This window comes from Gymnogyps californianus, chromosome 4 (assembly GCF_018139145.2).
Source record: "Gymnogyps californianus isolate 813 chromosome 4, ASM1813914v2, whole genome shotgun sequence".
NCBI classification, from domain to species: domain Eukaryota; kingdom Metazoa; phylum Chordata; class Aves; order Accipitriformes; family Cathartidae; genus Gymnogyps; species Gymnogyps californianus.
In genome coordinates, this window is record NC_059474.1 from 79,591,266 (window position 1) to 79,609,528 (window position 18,263).

Below are 18,263 nucleotides of genomic sequence, written 5' to 3' on the forward strand. Positions count from 1 at the left end.
AAGGAAAGAAGCCCTCCATTCATCAGACTTTCATGCATATTCTTAAGTCAGTAATTGCTTTTCTCTCAAATGCTGAAAAATATTATATATATATGTATATACACACACACATATGTACAAACACATCTGTCTATCCACCTATATATGTGTGTGTGTGTATATATAAAAAGAAAAAAACCCCACATATTTGGTCTCTAAAGTTGATGATAGCCCAGCAGGCCAGAATGGTCCTGAAATCCAAAGTTAGGTTTTGGTTTTGTTCTTGCTACAAAGACATGAATAACATTGATAATGTTCTTCTGATGCAAAATTTCATCTAGAAGAAGCGTTGCTTCAGAGATCACTATGCTACATTTAGATTTATTTACAAACTTAAATATTTGTTCCCTAAACGTAGAGCTGCATGTTCCATGAGTACTATTTGGAGTGTTGCTTGATTGGCTATCCTGAGGATATTCAAGAGCATGTTAGAAATGGTCACAACTGGTTTTGCATTAAATGGTCTTTGACCTTCTAAAACAGAATTGATATGCCAATTTAGCCGTTATCTTTGTATGTTATAGGCTGTGCCTGTATTTTAAATTGTGGTGTTAGATTTATCATTTATTTAGCAATCTTGAAAAATTTTACGTGAGGGAAAACTAATGTTGATGTGACCATACAGCACATGTAAGAGACTGGGCCTGTCAAGAAGTTGTCAGTAGTAATAGTATTTGGAGCCCAAATTCTGTCTGCTATTTTGAAGATCCTCTAGAGCTCTCCTGCAGTGATCTGCAAAAACTAAAAATGCCCGAATGAGGTGTCTTTAAGAGTTCTATTTACTTCTGTAAAATATATTGCTAAATGTCTTTTGTTTTGTTCTGTGCTGAATGAATTTCAAGCCAGACAGAGAACAAATCACAGAAAATCAAACATCTAATTTTGTTGTGAAACTCCTGTGATCAATAAAGCTAGACTACCTCCCTTGTAATTATTACTTACCATTTCTGTAGAGAAGCTTCCTAAAACTTGCCTGTCTTATTTTTCAATGGTTTTACGGCTAGTGTGACAATCATGCCTAAAAATCTCAGGCAAGGACTGCAGTGCTGGGCCATTCGTGATACTGATATGTGGGAAGTGGAGCTGTGGATTAGTACAGGCATGAACCTGGGTCCTCTCATGTGATTTAACATGTGCATGTCGCCCTCTGGAGTGCTAACAGGAAGGGGGGGACGACGACGACATGACAACACTGTCCTAGGGTAGTTTTGTATGTCTCTTACACTTCCCTTGTTCTCTTCTTGTGTATGTGCCTCTGCACCAGCTCCCACTCTTGCTAGGGTAGGTATAGACTGGACTGAGGCAGGTCTTGTTTGAGATCTGATTGTTTTAAAGTGCTAACATTTTGAAAGTCTGTTGTTCAGCACAGTTTCTTGATTATCCAATTTCACGCTCCTGCTTATATCATCGGTTAATCCTGGCTGCTGACCTTCACTTGAGATACAGCGTGTCCTTACATCCAAATAACAGTCAGCACTTCAAAGTTGAGAAGTGCTGGAGAGCGCTGACTTGTTAACGCTTGGTATTCCTGGTCCGGGATCATGACCAGGAGAACTTGTGGTGCCTCTCTTAAGCGTGGATAGTAAACTTTTTTTCCTTTTTTTGTTGTCCCGTCCCCCCCCGCCATGATACGGAAGTTCTAAAGAAGTAAGCTAACTAATTGTGGTGTTTCTTTACATCAAAATTTTATCATTATTACATGTATTTTCCCCCCATCCTCAAACTTTTTAAAATCCTTTTTCTCATGTTGAATAGAGTAGCCTGTATTTACACTCTTCACGCTGCCAACTCTATTCAGTTAATTGCAGTACTCCCCTTAAAAAGGGAATGCTGAGTAAGGATTTCAAGGATAGTCTGAGGTGTGATCCACTGAAAACGGTAACAAGTTTTCCATTTATTTTGGTACACCCTGGATCATATCTCACGTGCAGTGTCAACTTGAAATTCAGCTACTATGCCACAGTATTTTTTGCACTGTCATGTATGCAGGTGAATGTTCAGCCTGGGTCTGGACGGTTTTTGAGCAAGAAGGTTTGAACATGCTTTTTGCGTTTTTATGTGGTCTGTAAAAATCAGGATAGAGCCAAGAGATACTGCATCACGTGGGTGATGCTTTAGCTGTGCTGCAGTTATGCAAACAAACAAGGAAATAGATGAAAAGGAGCTGTGTTACAGAAAATACTTGAACCTGCTGTGAACCCTGCAGAGGAGATAGTCCAAACTGGCTTCAGTCATCAGCTGAGGAGGCTGATAGTGTTCAACATCTAAAAACCAAGAATAGGCAAAATAATTTCTGTCTTCAGAGGGAATGGCTTCTGATAAAAGACAGTAGGAACATCACAAAGGGAAATACTTTCTTGACATTTTAATGCGAATCAGTAAAGCAACTCAAAACCAAGGGATTATTCGTAGACTGGTTAATCTTTCTCAAAAGCAATCTATGATGATATAATAAAAGAAACCAAACCCCTTCAACAGTCTTAGGAAACAGAGACAGTTTGGTTCATGACCTAGTTTTTTTTCCAAAAACATCAATGTTACATTTCAAAATTCTCTTTGATTATCTGGAGGAGTTTTTCCTCATCTCTGCTGTACTAATTAAACACAAGATTTAGTTGGGGTAGTGGTACCACACTTGACCAACAGCCTTCTCCTCTGTTCGTTAGAAAGTTATATTGTAGAGCATATCTTAAAATTCTCATATGAATATTTTAATAATTAGATTTGCATCAATGTAAGTGTAAATAACAACTCTAGAAACACTGCCTTTCTGAATTTGTTGCCCTGGCAGACTGCACAGCTTGTCTGTTTAATGAACTGTCTGGATTGAAGAGTTGGCAGTTTTGTGTCTTTTTTTTTCTGTTAGTCAGCCATGCAAAAACAGTGTTTAATGTTTGCTGTACATCAGATGTCTAAAATATTTTATCTGCTGTAGTACTGCTGATCATGGAGTATAATTTTAAGGAACTGTTGTATTGGAAGTCATCAGGAGTTACGTATCTGTGCAGCACTCTAAATCTGCGAGATACGATTCCTTTTGAAACAAACAGCCCTCATCTAAACATGTCCTGAAATCTTAGATCCCCTAAATCTGGGGTTTTCATGGAGCGTGCTTTCAGAATCGTTTGCCACTGAGATAATTTGCAGTTGAAAAGGCAACTTGTCATGTGTAGTATACAATGTTACATTGTGTAGAGTGACCCTCCCTGTCTTCCAGCGGTAAGGTTCTTCAAAAGTATGTAGGAGAACTGGTGGCAGGTTTTTCTTCTTGTGGGGATGAGTAAGGGTGTCACAGAGACACTGAGCTCACTGAAAACTACACTCATGGAAAGAGTTTTTGTGTTCCTCTTGGATGCAGCAAGACTTTGCAAGCTGTGTGGGCCTCTTTTCAATACAATAGCATTCCTGTTGTTTCAGTGCTGGGGTCTTAAATGCACCTAAATGATAGTGGAGTCAAACTAAGGGCAAAAACATAGCTCCTAATGTAGACTTGTGACTGTATTGATAGGGTCTATGTCAAGGAGTAGATGGGAATCCGCCTTGGCTGTGGAAAAGGCAAAGACAAGGTGCGGTGTCCATCCCATGTGGAGATTTGTCTTGCAGCACAGCTACAAAATATTTTCTTGCAGCCCAGTCTGTATGCCAGCCTGGCAATGAAAACAGATGCTGTGTATATTTTAGTTTGTTGTGTGATAAATGGCTAGTTTTCTTCAGTGTTTGCATATGCCTCTCTTGTTCTCCAGAGACACTCTCTCTTATGATTGTTCTCTTTAGATAAGCCTTTCCAGAGATGTGCCGTGACGATCTTGAGCTTCATCACAGTCCTTACTCCCACATTTATAATTTCCAGCTGTGGGCCTGATCCTGCAATATGAATATGGTGATACTTTGCAGGCATCACAGGGAACCCTCAGGAGTGTGTCAGGACTTCATTTTTACAGCAAGCAATACTAATGCAGCTTTCTCAGGCTTTAAAGTGCAGGTTACAGTCCCTTTGGAAATTTTTATGGACGTATTTCATCTTGGAGCTGTGCCACCAATGTCTGTCTATTGCTTTGTGGTATTGTTCTGACTCGTGAGAGGTGTTCTTGGTGAAATATTTTCAAAATAAAACTCTTACTATCGCAGCTATATTTGGACTAATAGTGGGATAAGTTATGGTTTATCAGATCGGCTTTCAGGACTTGCCACTCCAGCAGGGCCCTGAGGTTCCAGAGAAGGGAAAGAAGGTTTATGCAGGTCTCTTACAGCATTTCCCATCTCTTCTGCCTAATCCTCCTTTGCTTTAACCTAAAACTATAATGTTCTGCCTCCCAGCACAACTGATTCTTTCTGCCTCTCTACTCTTTCGGCTTACATAAAAGGAATCCCTGTTATGTGGCCTGTTCAGATTTAGGCTACCAAGTATTAGTTTAGTCATTGGTTTTTGAGAAATATTTATATTTTGGTAGTGCTGGAATGCCAACAATCAATACCTAAGTGTTCCTTTTTGTGAGGTCTGTCTCTGTTCTCAATTAGGTGGTCCAAATTGGACAAAGGTTTGTGAAGAGATGAGGGGGAAGAGAAGTGTAAGGCCTTAACAAGTCCACGAGTATAGCAAATATTCAAATAGTTATGGTAGATATGTAACTTGATTCACTTATTATTGGTAGAGATTTAAGAGAGGAGAGAAAGAAAATGCTGGTACTTTATAGAGGGAAAGGCAAAAGAAAAAGGAGTGTTTTATTTGTTTAAAACAAACAAAAAAACTAAAAAAGAGATTTTTTTAAATTTTATCTTGTTCCCCTGCTCCTATGAGAGTTTGCCACTGACTTCCATGGGACCATAAACAGATCTCTGCTTTATCTTCTGGTATACAGTGACATCTACAGAGAGTGGAGCACATCAAACAAGACTTTCCCATTTAGTACCATGTCTTTTTTATGACCATTTTTCTTTTATGTATTCATTAGTTTAAACTTATTGCTTTATTTTATGCTTTTTAATGCATGTACAGTATTATTTATCTTTATACATTCCCATGGAGTTCTACCTATTTTTTTTTAAAAGTTATTTTACCCTGACAGAAGGTATTTTGACAGTTGGAAATGCAATAGCAGGTTATGCACCTCAACAGAAATTACTTTCTCTTGATGGGTAGAGTGTCTAGTCTTACAGTGTAATGCCCTGGAAGATTTCAGCTTTTTTGAGGTAAAGTTTCTTTCACAACTGTGTTGTTCACATCAAGAAGTGGGGTTTTGATGCTTTCAGTCTGAGTGCTTATTCTGAAATTATCATACAGATAGCTTTATTATTAAATGTGTTCATTATTGATGTAATGTTTTAAATTATTTAAAGAAAATACTAAAATGTAAATTCCATTTAATTTCAAAAAAATTGCAAATGAATAAATCAATAAAGGTACACATAGGGCTTTTTTGCAGGATTTTTCTTTGTTAGACAAAATCCTTAATTCTGTTGCATGCATTTTTGGTTGGTTTTGCTTCATTGATCTATTTTTTTTCCCTTAATTTTTTTTTTTTTTAAGTTTCTGCAAGCTTATTAGGAAGAAAAAATAGCTAACTTCTGCAGTGTGGTTTTATTGAAGTTTCATCCTTTATTTCTCTGGGCAAGACAAAACAGAATCCAGCCTGGTATATGTTTACAGAACATTGCCTGTGGATACTATTTTCTTAAGACTTGAGCACGTGTTTTAACCTCATGCACTGCACATAGTCTCAGTAAATTCAAGACAACCATTTAATGCATAAAGTTAAAGGTGCATGTAAATATTTGCAAACATAACCCTTAGGCTATTGAGGCTCTAACCCTACATTTTAAAAAGGACTATGTAATAAGTAATTTTTTTAAAAGAAACTTAAAGGGAGGGGAAAACTAAAATTTCCACTCCAAATATGAAAAAGGAAAAAAAACATTATTTTTATTTCTGCTGTCTTTAAAAAGGTAATTTATTAAGTATATGTAAGAATGTAGACACCTAGGCTCTGAACTTCATGGCATTTATTTTTTGATTGTTCTTGTTCATGCTTTTTATGTAAAGGTCTTAATTTTGGTATTTCAAAATATGATCATTTGGGGTAATTTTTCTTTGCTCTTGGATAACATTAAATGTATCAAAACAAGGTTTAAAATTACTAAATCAACGCGTATAAATGCATCAGGAGTTGTTTTAGTCTTGTTTTTTTCCCTTACCAGGTCAGATACTATAATAATATTAACTGCAAACCAGATCCAGGCCTCATTAAACTAATACAGCAGAATGATAATCAGAAAATTGCCAAGTAATGAACAAAACCCAGAAGTTTTAAAACTTATTAAGCGATTGTGGCTGATGACAACACAGGTTTTATAGCCAAGGCTTTCATGTCTGAAAAATGACCCTGATAGTTTGCCAGCTGACATTATTAGTTAATTTGTGTTAAACTCAATTTTCGTAGAAGAACGAACACAAAGTAAAATAATATCTCAGTGGAACAGGAGGGAGCACTGAAAACCCATGTAGTAAAAATCTAATCATATGTATAAAACCCTTGGCAAAAAGCATTAAACCCTTTGGAGAAATAAATGAGTAAAATAGTCTCTGTAAAATATAAAGAAACAATAAAATGTATGTAAGCAGTGAATGCTAGAAGGACATGAATGATTTTCTAGGTATTCAAAGACTCTCATGCCTCAATAAGAGACAAAATGTATAATAGATGAAATATGTCCATTCGGTAAGAAGAGACAGAATAATTTAAAAAAAAAAAGTTAATATGCTAGTGGTAATGTTTTAGCATTCAAAGGCTGTCAGCATTTTTCCTCTTGTAGAGATCTATTATGTGTCCAAACTCTGGATTTCTTTTCTTATTCTTACGTTCAGAGATTTTCAGTTGGGATTGAAGGGAGTAAGAAAAAAAGAAAAATACAAAACACAGAGTTTCACAAATAATTGAGCAAACTTCCATTTTTATAATGGTTTCAAGTACGACTTTTGTAACATTAAGTATAATCACAGGAATCTTTCAATTGCTGCACACTTATTGCTGAAAGAGGCATCTGGAAAATGTCTTCCATTAGCTGTGGTTTTTGGCAGAGGCTATAAGCAAGCATGGTCAGTGTAATTAAACTGACAAGTGCTTGAGATACTGTATTTGTTTGCTGTATGTACTTTCCTTCAATAAATATTAGTATTTCTTCTAAATCTCCTACTCTAGCTGGTGACCCTGACAACATTTAAACGTTAGTATAGCATGTAACATGGCAGCATTCAGGACAAAATATTAGAAGCTTTCTTAGCAAATAGCTGTTTGAGAGACCGTTTGCAATAGATGAGCAGCAATAGATTTCTTCAGGAAAAGCTGAATCTGACAGCAAAGGCAAAATACCTGACTCCAGCAGATTTCTCTTAGTGAGCTGTAAAAACCCTTTGCCGGAGAAAATCAGCATGGAGCCCTAAACTTCCAATGCTTTCAAAACTTTGTAGGCTTTTGGTGTGAATCCGTACTCTCTTTCTGATAAATGTCAGAATACGGGCTGTGAACTTGTAAATTTAGCCCCTCGGGATCTGTGGGGTTGAGCCAACCGTACTGCAGATTTTGGGTGAATGCCGAACAATGAATGACCTCTTGATCAGGTGATCTCTAACAAGAGTTAAGTCTGAGCAGTAGCTGTCTAGCTCACTTTATTTGGTTTCAAGTTTGCATAGCTTCTTATAACGTCATGTACCTCTTCATCTAGGCACCTCTTTATGTTGTAAACCATGGTGAGACTGGACCAATCCGATGCAACCGGTGCAAAGCTTATATGTGTCCCTTCATGCAGTTTATTGAAGGTGGAAGAAGATACCAGTGTGGATTTTGCAATTGTATAAATGATGGTAAGTGATGTTTCTCTGACCTGTGATTCATACAAGTTCCATAAAACTAAAAAGAAACTATATCCCTAAAATGATTTTCTCAACTTCCTGACTTGATGAGAAAATAATTTACTGAGATGCAGTAACTAGGCCTATTTCACAAATAAAAAAATACTACACAAGAAAAATACGTAGAAACATTTGTTTGGTACAATTAAAAAAAAATAAATTATGAAAAATAATGCTGACTTATGAAGTCCAGTCTGATACGATCAAAACTTTATTTAAAGATATTATGTCAACATAGGATACAAAGCTGCTTGTATTGCTAACTGAAAGCACCTTTTGTGTGGAAAAAATTAATTGCTGTAAGAAATCTAAATGTCCAGCAAGAACCAAATATTTACAACCACGTTAGCCTAGTCCTCTCCATGACTGTGGATGCAATGGTTAAATAACCTATTAATCTTACTGTGACAAGTGTTGGTTTTCACAGAAGATACCATGCCATATTTGTTCAAGTGTGCTGCATGTGACTCATCACTGTTCTTGTGCTCTTGGCTAAATCCCAAATCTTTGCCAGAACTAGCCTTTCTAGACATTTGTATCAAGTTGGATTTCCTCAGCTGGATCACAGCGGTATAGTGCTTTTCCTAATACAGTAATCTTTTCAACTCTGAAATGTGAACCTTGACAGACTCGTTCCAACTTCTTTTCTGCCTAATGCTCAAATGTTTGTGCAAGCATAGCAGATAACAAATTTCATAGTTTGTTAGCAATTTAAACTCTCATAAAGAGAAATTTAAATGCATTGTGAACATTTTAAGAAAGACGTTTAAGTTGCAGTGTCATTTTAAGTCATGCTTTGTATTACTAGTGTCTTTTATCCAAGTCAGAAAGCACGTAAAAAAAAAACTGTAATGAGGACTGAAAATGGCCAACAAACTAGGTAGATATTCCCCCCACTCACACACACACACACACTTTTTACAGGGAAATTTGAGAAAAATAAGCATTCTAAATATATACTGGTTGAGCAAAGAGGAGCTAAAATCCAGAGGTGACTCTTCCCCAATGTGACTCTAACCATCAGACTAGCTGTACATAAATTGTTGGTGGCAAATCCACTTGATTTGTTAATGTTTTGGAGTTCTGCACCTTTTATCTGTAGCTGCAGAAGGTTCCCAGTGTAACGGACCCAAGGCACTGTGCTGTACAGTAGGCCAGGGTTGTGAACCTTGTAGAGCTATTTCCAGTGAAGTGGTATTTTTGGATAAAGCAGTACAGGCTGTAGGAGAAGTGCTGTTTTTACTGCTGTCCCTCTGAAGAGCTCTGGCTCCGGTGATTTGAATTAACTGTGAGTAGACTGTATCTACTACCAAATAGTCACTGTTAAGTCTGTATCCTGAGGGTAACAGGCTCCTGCCTGTGGAAATGACCTGGATCAGTTTTACCTACTCAAGCCTGACAGTGTAGAGGTGGGAGAATATGGACATTTATAGGGGAATATGCCCTATCCTCCAAATACAAAAGGAGCTGGCATTACTAGAATGTTGTGGGTTTTTGTTTGGTTGGGTTTTTTTGAGCCAATGTGGGGAAAAAAACCCATTGCAACCTGTATAAGTGTTTAAACTCTTCCCTTGATCAGTAGCAGAGGAGCCTACACTGGTACGTTGTGTCTGTTGAAAGAAGTTACTGGGTTGTTCCCCTCCTCCCCAAAACATAAATGTTTTTTTCTGCTCTTGTGTTGGCTTTTAGTTCCTCCATTCTTCTTTCAACATCTGGACCACATTGGCCAACGGGTAGACCACTATGAAAGGCCTGAGCTATCTCTGGGATCTTATGAGTATGTTGCTACTTTGGATTATTGCCGAGTGAGTATTTCCAGTATGCAAATTTACAATTTTATGTCAAAACAAACAAAATCCTTTAAATACCTACAGCAGAGTAAATGCACTTGTAAGCTGAGTATCAGAGTCCAGGAACATTCTAGAAGATGTAGATAGATGTGGAGAATCTAAGCTTACAATAGTATGTTTTGTTCTTTTGTGCTGCAGAGTATGAGACTAGCAAGTAAGAATAACAAATAGCGCAGCAAAGTCACAGATCACCAGTCTGTAACTGGGGCGTTCGTTTGGTCCTAGCTAGCCCGTTGTGCTGTTTAGAGGATATAGTTGAAATTCTTCTGCAGTGTTGCATTTTAGATGCGTGTCTTCTATTGATTTTGAAGACAGACATACGCCTAAATTGTCTTCCCGATATTGAAAACCTTAGCAAGGGAATCTGACCTTGTAATCTTTTCCTGGCAAGAGTAGTTTTACTATTCTGACCAGTAAGTAAGTTAGAATGGAATGGGTTCTCTCTCCTAATATTAACTCACTGAAGAACTTAATCCAAAGCCCACTCAAGTCACTGTAAATATTTGTAGTTGATTTTATTAGAGAACTGTATTTGATACTTCCAAAAACGTAAATTACTTAAACTTTTCAAACTTCAGCTCATTTTACAAAACTCCAAATGTGACTTCATCTGTCCACAGTATGGACATATTTTTCTGTTCTTGCTGAAATCAGGCAGAATTTTCTTCCGGTCAGTGGAATTGAGGTCATGATAAGGTTAGGCAAGGCAACTGGGTCCTACAAAATCTTGAAGTAGATACCAGTAACTTCCTCAGACCATCAAATTATTGCTGGTATGAAGAAAATGAACGGGTTTAATTCTGCTTTCTCACTAGGGTACTGCTCCAAAATCCAGTGAAATCCCTGAGACGACCTGTATAGATTTTATTGAAATCTGGGTTAAACCCCAGAACAGGAGAGAATTGTAGTGAGGCATTACAGAAATACAGTGCAGGATCCTCAGTGTATATCCAGTGCAGCTCCACCAAGTTCGGCTAAGCTTTGCTGATTTCTGGCAGCTAAACTTTTGAAAACTCATGTGTACTGAATGGCTCTGTGCCATTTTCATGGTTCTTTTTCTCTACTCCAGAGTGTAACCCTGTGTGAGGCAGTCATCATCACAGTGCATCTTTCAGTGCAGTGGCTTTTGCCATAGCATAAATCAGGGAGTTTCATTGATAAGTCATCCAGTATGGTCTTGCCTTCTTGTTGCAAAGACCCGTCCATAGACTTACTAGAATGTTACAAAAACGAAATCTCTTACGAAATTAACTCACGCTGGAAATGCTGAGTCATTAAATTTTACACAAGTTAACATTGTTTTATAATTCATTTTTCATTTTGCTCCGAGTTGCAAAGGTTTAATTCTTTTATAAATCTGCTTTAAGACCAGAACTGAAAAGTCATTTCCTTTTGTGCTTATCAAATGACAAGGATGAACAGCTACAAAAAATGTTAACAAATAACAGCTGTTTTGCATTATTGCGCTCCTGCTAAGCGGATGTGGCAAGAGCACAAGTCCTCATTTCTACCATATATTTGTCAGAAATTACGCAGGAATTCTTTATAAATGGTGATGTGATACAAGAGTTTAGAAGTAGCGTTTGATACGGTTTTTGAAAGTAGAATCCAAGTACAGTAAACAGAACAGCTTTTAAAAATACTGCCTGGTTTTAGTTCACAGAAATTAATCCTGATTTACATGATTCAAATGAAGTGAGATCAAGGGTATAATGTTAAGTTTACTTTAAAGTGTGCGAGGGACTATGGATAAGTCATAATTCAAGGGTTGGAGGATTTTTTTCTTAAATGGAGTTTTCTGAGGTTTAGTTTAACAAGTATAATTTGGTTAAGTGGTCAAAACTCTGTGTATGAATGCAGTGAAACAGTATAATGGAAAAGCTGTCCTGAATTTGACACCAAGTAATGACCACTACTCGTCTTAATGGGAATTAGGAAAACTGATCTTAGGGAGTATGATGATTACTGTTGCTACATTCACTTTATATGATCTTCTTCCTGGGTACATCTCCAAGCATTACATTGCTTTATTTGGAAACAAAACCCCTTCATCTGACTTTTTCTTACTTACAGAAACTTGTGTCAGTAGTGTATATCACAATTTGTGTGCCACTTACATTATGAATAAGAGGAATTCCCAAAGGAATCCATACCAGCCCAAGTCACTGCTGTGTATGCAGCAGTTACATACATTGAATGTTCCACTCATGCTTTGATTATCTTACAGAAAGTCAGCTTATTCCTGAAAGTACAGTTCAGCTGTCCAGAATGCATTGGAGCTTGAGACAGCAATACAGACAGACAGGATGCAGACTATCACCACTTAGTACTGCTAAGAACTGAGATATTTTAATTTTGATTCTGGTATAGCACCTAAGTTGTATTTTCTGTTTCCAGATTGGTTAGAAATCACTTGACAGTTGTTAGAGGCAAATGCTAACAAAAACTGAATTTAAGCATTCACATTAACAAAATGGTATTGCATATTGATATAGGGAATGCAAAAACAGTATGGGTACAGAAAAAAGCCAAAAGGCAAATTTGTTTCAACACTTGAATTCCAGCAGAAAATGTTTGTGTTTCATCTTATCTCATAAACTGTTACCCTTTACATATTTTATTTCATTAGGATGCTATTTTCCAGTAATAATGTTTTATACCAGGGGTGGACTTTACCCAATACATGTCAGCTTTCTGCAATAGTTACTATTTATGATCCATAGCATTTTTCAAACGACACTGTATTTAGATTGCCTTATGGTACTACCTGTAAATTTTTTCGACATAACAGGACACTGTCTAATTTTCCCTGTGAATGGTCATGTTTTCTGTAGAACAACAAGCCTCCGAAGCCACCAGCTTATATCTTCATGATTGATGTATCATACAGAAATGTAAACAGTGGCCTAGTTAAACTCATATGTGATGAACTGAAGACTCTGCTAGATAAACTTCCAAGGTAAAGAAACATAAGTGTGCTTTGCTTAACTCACTACACTGCAGTTTTCATGCAGCTTTGCATGTTGAGAGGTAAAAACAAGCTACAGAAAATGTCAAAATTTACAGTAGAGGCATTTTTTGGGGTGATAGTGACCGAATGTTAATTTTAACACTGCTGGCAGTTCTTAAACTTTGATGTCTGGGCTTACTATATGAATGGAAAGAATCTGTCATACTAGTTGCACATGTAGCTTGCATTCTTTTCCTTTCTTGTAGTGAACTCTAGTGGTATTATCAGCGAAGTCCCAGCTTGTAGTTTTGACTTTACTTGCTGGTTAGTGCAATGCTGCTTGTCTCATTAAATTAAACAGGGAAATACCCAAACCAGAATACTCCAGAATGGCAAGTCGCTCCAAAGGCATAGTGTTGGTGGCTTGTATCTTTGGCGCTTATTGTTAATTAGCAAAACCTGTAAAGCTTCTTGCTGTGCTGTGAGACTTTTCTGTCCTGATACGTATCTGAGAGGAGAACAAATCTTGTAGGCAACAAATATTTTATTAAATATAGCATATTTGCTTTGTGAGCATTAAACACACAGTAGTAGTATTACTGCTGATCAATATAACTGACAGTATATTATTACAGTATATTATTTTGGCGTAGTTTAGTATAGTTTTTAGTATAGTATATTAGTATAGTTTTCATTAAAGTTTAAATAATGCAGACACACATAGTTAAATGAGAGCAGTGAGAGACTGAGAAATTAAGCAGACAAGATGTTTCTCAGCGAAGGCATATAAAAGCATTGAAGAACATATAGAAAGAAAATGCATTCCAAATAACAATACTTGCAGAGGGAGAACAGACTTAAGAAATGGAGAGAGCCAAGTGAGGAAGGGTGGGAGACAAGATCCTTGAGATAATCTGGGATATGTTAAAAATCTTTTATCGTATGTCCTTCTGGGATCTGTGTGCATGAAAGAAATTCCAGTCCAGGGTGGGGGGTTAGTTTGTCAGATGTCCATGTACAGCCATCTCTCAAGTACTTCGTTGTTGAAGATTACACTGGAGACACAAGTGTTTGATGTTATCCTGAACATATCTCAGAGCTTTCTGTCAGGATTGGTCATGACTCTGAAGATAATAAAAGGTATGAGTGTAGTATCAAAAAGCAGTTGGCAGTTTAGAAACACCTAGGTTTGAATGGGGAAAGTTGAGGAAAAATGAAAGCAAGTGTATCTACATCACAAAAAAGACACATTAATTCTTCTCCTCACCAGCACTCTGCAGAGATCTGCTGCTAAATAATTTGTTTGCAGGGCCAAAGTTTTCATGTCCACTGAAAAAAGCAATAAAAAAAAATAAAGAAAGGGCAGGCCCTTCAGTTTCTTCAGACTCGTCTGTTGTCTTTAAACAATATTAATTTAAAAAAAAACATAAGGCATTCCACCAAAATTTGTGGTGAAACTTTTATTTTGGTGCTGAGACACAAAGGTCACTGTGTGTTCATTTGCTGTTGCTGGACAAAGACACCTGCAAAAATATTCTGCTGTTACCACATGAGGTGAAAGCCCTGCGCTGGGAATTCACCCTGTGCTCCTATCTTGAAGAGGAAAGACTTGAGGAAGCAAAGCAATCTGTGTCACAAAAAGGCCATTGGTGTAAAGGCCTGTGCCAGGTAAGCCTGCGCAAGTGGCTGCGAAATGAGAAGTTAGAAGTAGCAAAGAAAGGATTAAGGTAGGTGGCTCAAGACCGGCTGTTAAGAACTTTGTGTTTTTGTAGACTTGCAGCACAGCAGAAAACACATTATTTGCTTGCTTGAAATTTTAGAGCAGACATTTTCAAACTTATGTGTTCCAAACCAGAAACCCCTGACTCTGTATTTAGAGAAATGCAGAGAAATGTGTTTATAGAAATTGTGCTTATGAGCTCAGAAAATCAGGCTAACTAGTTGTGCAAATATGATTTTTAGGTGCATAAATAAAACCTTTGAATGCATTTCTGTACATATGATCCAGACATGTTATTCTGAGACTTTAAAAAGAACTAAATAGTGCGTGAGCTACATAGGCAATCGGCTGCTACATTTACAGCTAATCTTTAAAACTATGATAGAAGAAATTGGATGAAGTGTGACAATACAGACTGCCACAGGTAAGAGGAGTATCTGAAAAAATTGTCCCAAATACATGCTGTGTAACAACTTGGGGACTACTAGGATGATGTGGATACTTCTCTTTGAAGTAGAAAAGTGCTGTATGTGCAGAAAGTTAATAATACCTTGTCCTCATCAAGCTCCTGAATGCTCCCCGTTAATCGTGTTACTAAGAAAATAGTGCCTCAGTGCTGGGAATGATGAGAAATATGCATTCAGAAATGATGCATCTGTTTGAGTTAGTGTATCTTGGAGGAATTATTTAAAATGCTTCTTTATGGAGTGTGTTCAATATAGAATATTGATTTGGTTTAGATCAAAGTAGCCCCTTTCGCATCCAGCTGCGTTCCCATAAAACATGAATGGTAGATGAACATTCTATACTGACATGAGAGTTGAAAATTGTAGATGAGAAAAATTATTTCTCTCCCAAGCTCAAGGTTTTAGATGAAGCTTGTGAAACTGCAGATGACGATTTTTTTTTTTTTTTTTTTTTTCTCTGAAGACAAACAGATTTGATAGCCAGGAAGAAGGCAGACAGTTTTTTCTATTTGCTGTAAGAAAAACAAGAATTGCAGTTGTTTCTTCTCTTTAGTTTGACTTTTGATTCTGCAAGCGTTTGTGCAGTCATGAAATGCAATCTATTGGTTGCAGTGGAACGGGATGGAGGCCTTGCCGTTGAATTTGGTGGGGCCAAGGCTTTACGCTCCTTAGGAGGATAAATATTTTCAAACCCTGGCTGCTTTACTGTGGTGAAGGCTCAGGGTAACTGTTAACACTCCCTTGTTTCTTCAGAGGTTAGAGTGAAGGGTAAATAGTAGATTTTTTTGCCCTAAGTGCCTAGTAATTGGAAATACTGTGGTAGGGCTCTGTTATTAAATTCTTTTGGTGTGATAGTAACATCTGTATGAGTCTGTGTACACTATGGTATCCTGTTTGTCAATTAGTGTATTTCTTTGTGTTAAATTTTTTACAATCATAACCTTCTGTGAGTGCCTTCTTTTATAAACTAAAGAAAAGAAAATCAGCATGGCTATTTCTGTGGTTCCTGTTGCTGCAGTCTCAAAGAACTTTGTGGTACATTGTTCTACATCCTGGTGAGATTAAACAGTAATTCTTGGTGTTCCCCTTTTACAAATGGAAACTGAGGCACAGTGAAATGAAATAATTTCCTCTCAGGTTGTAAATTAAATCAGTGGCATAGCTGGGAAATGCACGAGGATTTCCAAGTTTCAGTACTTTGAATATGAAACTCTTTCAAACATGCAAAACATGCAAAAGCATTAGACTACAGACTCGCTATGTGCTGGTTTTGTGATATCTCACCTTAAGTTAAGTAGGCTGCTTATATGTTTAATGTTGTTGTACAGAACATATGGGCTGACCTGTAGTAACTGCAGGTACCACAGGCTTCCTATCTGGCATTTTTCGTGCTAAAGGCTTGGTTTGTCATTTACGAGAGGAACACCCTGCTACAAGAAGGTGCTATTTTATTAGTAATTAAGACCCATTTTTTTAATAGGATTGCCTTTTAGGGAAAAGCTCACTAAAGTTAGGACTGCAAATCTGGTAAGGGTCGAACTAGTACTATTAATAACGCCGCTACTAATGGCAGAGTGGGCTACTGCTCAGAGGAGTTACCTCCACAAAAACAGAGGCTGAGCCTGCTGCCTGCGGCATTCCTGCAGGTGTAGCTCACAGCAGCAGCGTGCTAGCTTCGGTTGGCCTGGGAACTTACTAGCAATAATGAGTAATTTCTGCAGTGTGTTTTCTGCGTGATACACAGCTATGGAGGATCTAACAGCTTTCGCTGCTTAAAAGTACTCCTGCTGAGGCAGAAGATTGACCTACCAAAGTCACCAGACATTATTCAAGCCTAGTTACTATTCTTACTAGGCATCAATCATTAGAGTCACTGAATTACAATGTACTCTAAAGAAAGCTGATTTTCTGATTGTATCTTGTAGCTAATTGTTCTGTTCTCTTTTTTCCATGTTTTGAGGACAACATCGTTTATTCTTTATCTTAGGGACTTTTTACTGCTTGGATGGGTTGCACAGTTGACAGGGTTGACGTAACTATATATTTTTAAAAAAGTAAATAACACAGCAGTTGATTTTATCAGGGTGTTTTAATTTGACCTAAGGCAAAGATTGAGGCCATTATATCTGCTTGGTTGTTTGCTTTGTTGCTCCCATGACAGATAATGATCTGAAAGCAGCCTTGCATTTCAAAGGAATGCTTTTATTGCAAGGTCAGAATTTCAGAATTATAAGCCGCTGGTTTTGTTTTTCTTACAGAGAAGAGCAAGAAGAATCCTCAGCAATTCGAGTTGGTTTTGTCACTTATAACAAGGTCCTCCACTTCTTTAACGTAAAAAGCAGCTTAGCTCAGCCTCAGATGATGGTGGTCTCAGATGTTGGAGAAGTTTTTGTTCCTTTGCTGGATGGTTTCCTTGTTAACTTTCAGGAATCACGATCTGTTGTTATCAAGTAAAGTATAATTATTCCATATCTGAATAAGATCTGAATGCTTATGATATGCATTATGCCTTTTAGTCAATTGTGTTATTGGGTTTTGGGGGGTACATGTATTTATTGCAATACTTTAGAAGCCAGCAGATGCTTCGAGTCATATATTTCCACCTCTGAGGCGAAGAAAAAGTAGTATCAACAACCCCCCAGTGCTGAATTTGAAAGCATATTTAGGCCAGGTGTAAACCATGCATCTTCAGCTGTGCTTCTTCAAAAATGGGAGGGGGGTTGCGGCTGTGTGCCATGTTCCCTTTTTTTCCTCCTGCGGTGTATATGATGCACACCTGGATATGATCTAAGGACTCTTAAGTCCTTACAGCACACTAGAACTTCCTAATTTTTAGCTATTTTTTATTTATTGCATGTTCCTTATGTTACCAGCTTTGAAATAAGGCATCTCATAGAATTTAAAAACTCATTTTGTTTTATTCTGGCTGGAATCCTAAGAAATCGAGCAATCAAAATTCATATTTTTTTAAAATATAAATTTGCATGGAAAACATCTTCCTGTGTGAAGACTTGGTATGTTACAAGGTATGTTTGGGGATTATCCCAAATACGCTAACCAGTTGAGACACTGATCCTTTCGTCTTTCATAGCTTGTTGGACCAGATTCCAGAGATGTTTGCAGACACTAATGAGAGTGAGACCATCTTCGCTCCTGTCATCCAGGCTGGCATGGAGGCACTAAAGGTTAGAATGTTCCTCTCTGTAAAAGCAGCAGCTCTTTAATGAGAATAAGACTTGATAAGCTGCAGAAATTCCGTTTGCTAAAAGCCAGTCCCAACTCCTCCCACAAATCACAATGGGAAATTAGAAAAAAAAGTTGCTGATTGTTT

General features: G+C 37.4%; 1 protein-coding gene across 4 annotated transcripts in view; it reads left to right on the top strand.

The window, feature by feature from the left end:
- The window catches only part of SEC24D (SEC24 homolog D, COPII coat complex component), a 134,230-nt gene that overhangs the window by 104,041 nt on the left and 11,926 nt on the right, over positions 1 to 18,263 (top strand). For all 4 annotated transcript variants that reach the window (XM_050895247.1, XM_050895249.1, XM_050895248.1 and 1 more), the window contains 5 exons: positions 7,759 to 7,897; positions 9,635 to 9,750; positions 12,630 to 12,754; positions 17,191 to 17,382; positions 18,024 to 18,117. In XM_050895247.1, the coding sequence (XP_050751204.1) occupies positions 7,759 to 7,897; positions 9,635 to 9,750; positions 12,630 to 12,754; positions 17,191 to 17,382; positions 18,024 to 18,117 (666 nt within the window). The remainder of the gene's footprint in view (positions 1 to 7,758; positions 7,898 to 9,634; positions 9,751 to 12,629; positions 12,755 to 17,190; positions 17,383 to 18,023; positions 18,118 to 18,263) is intronic.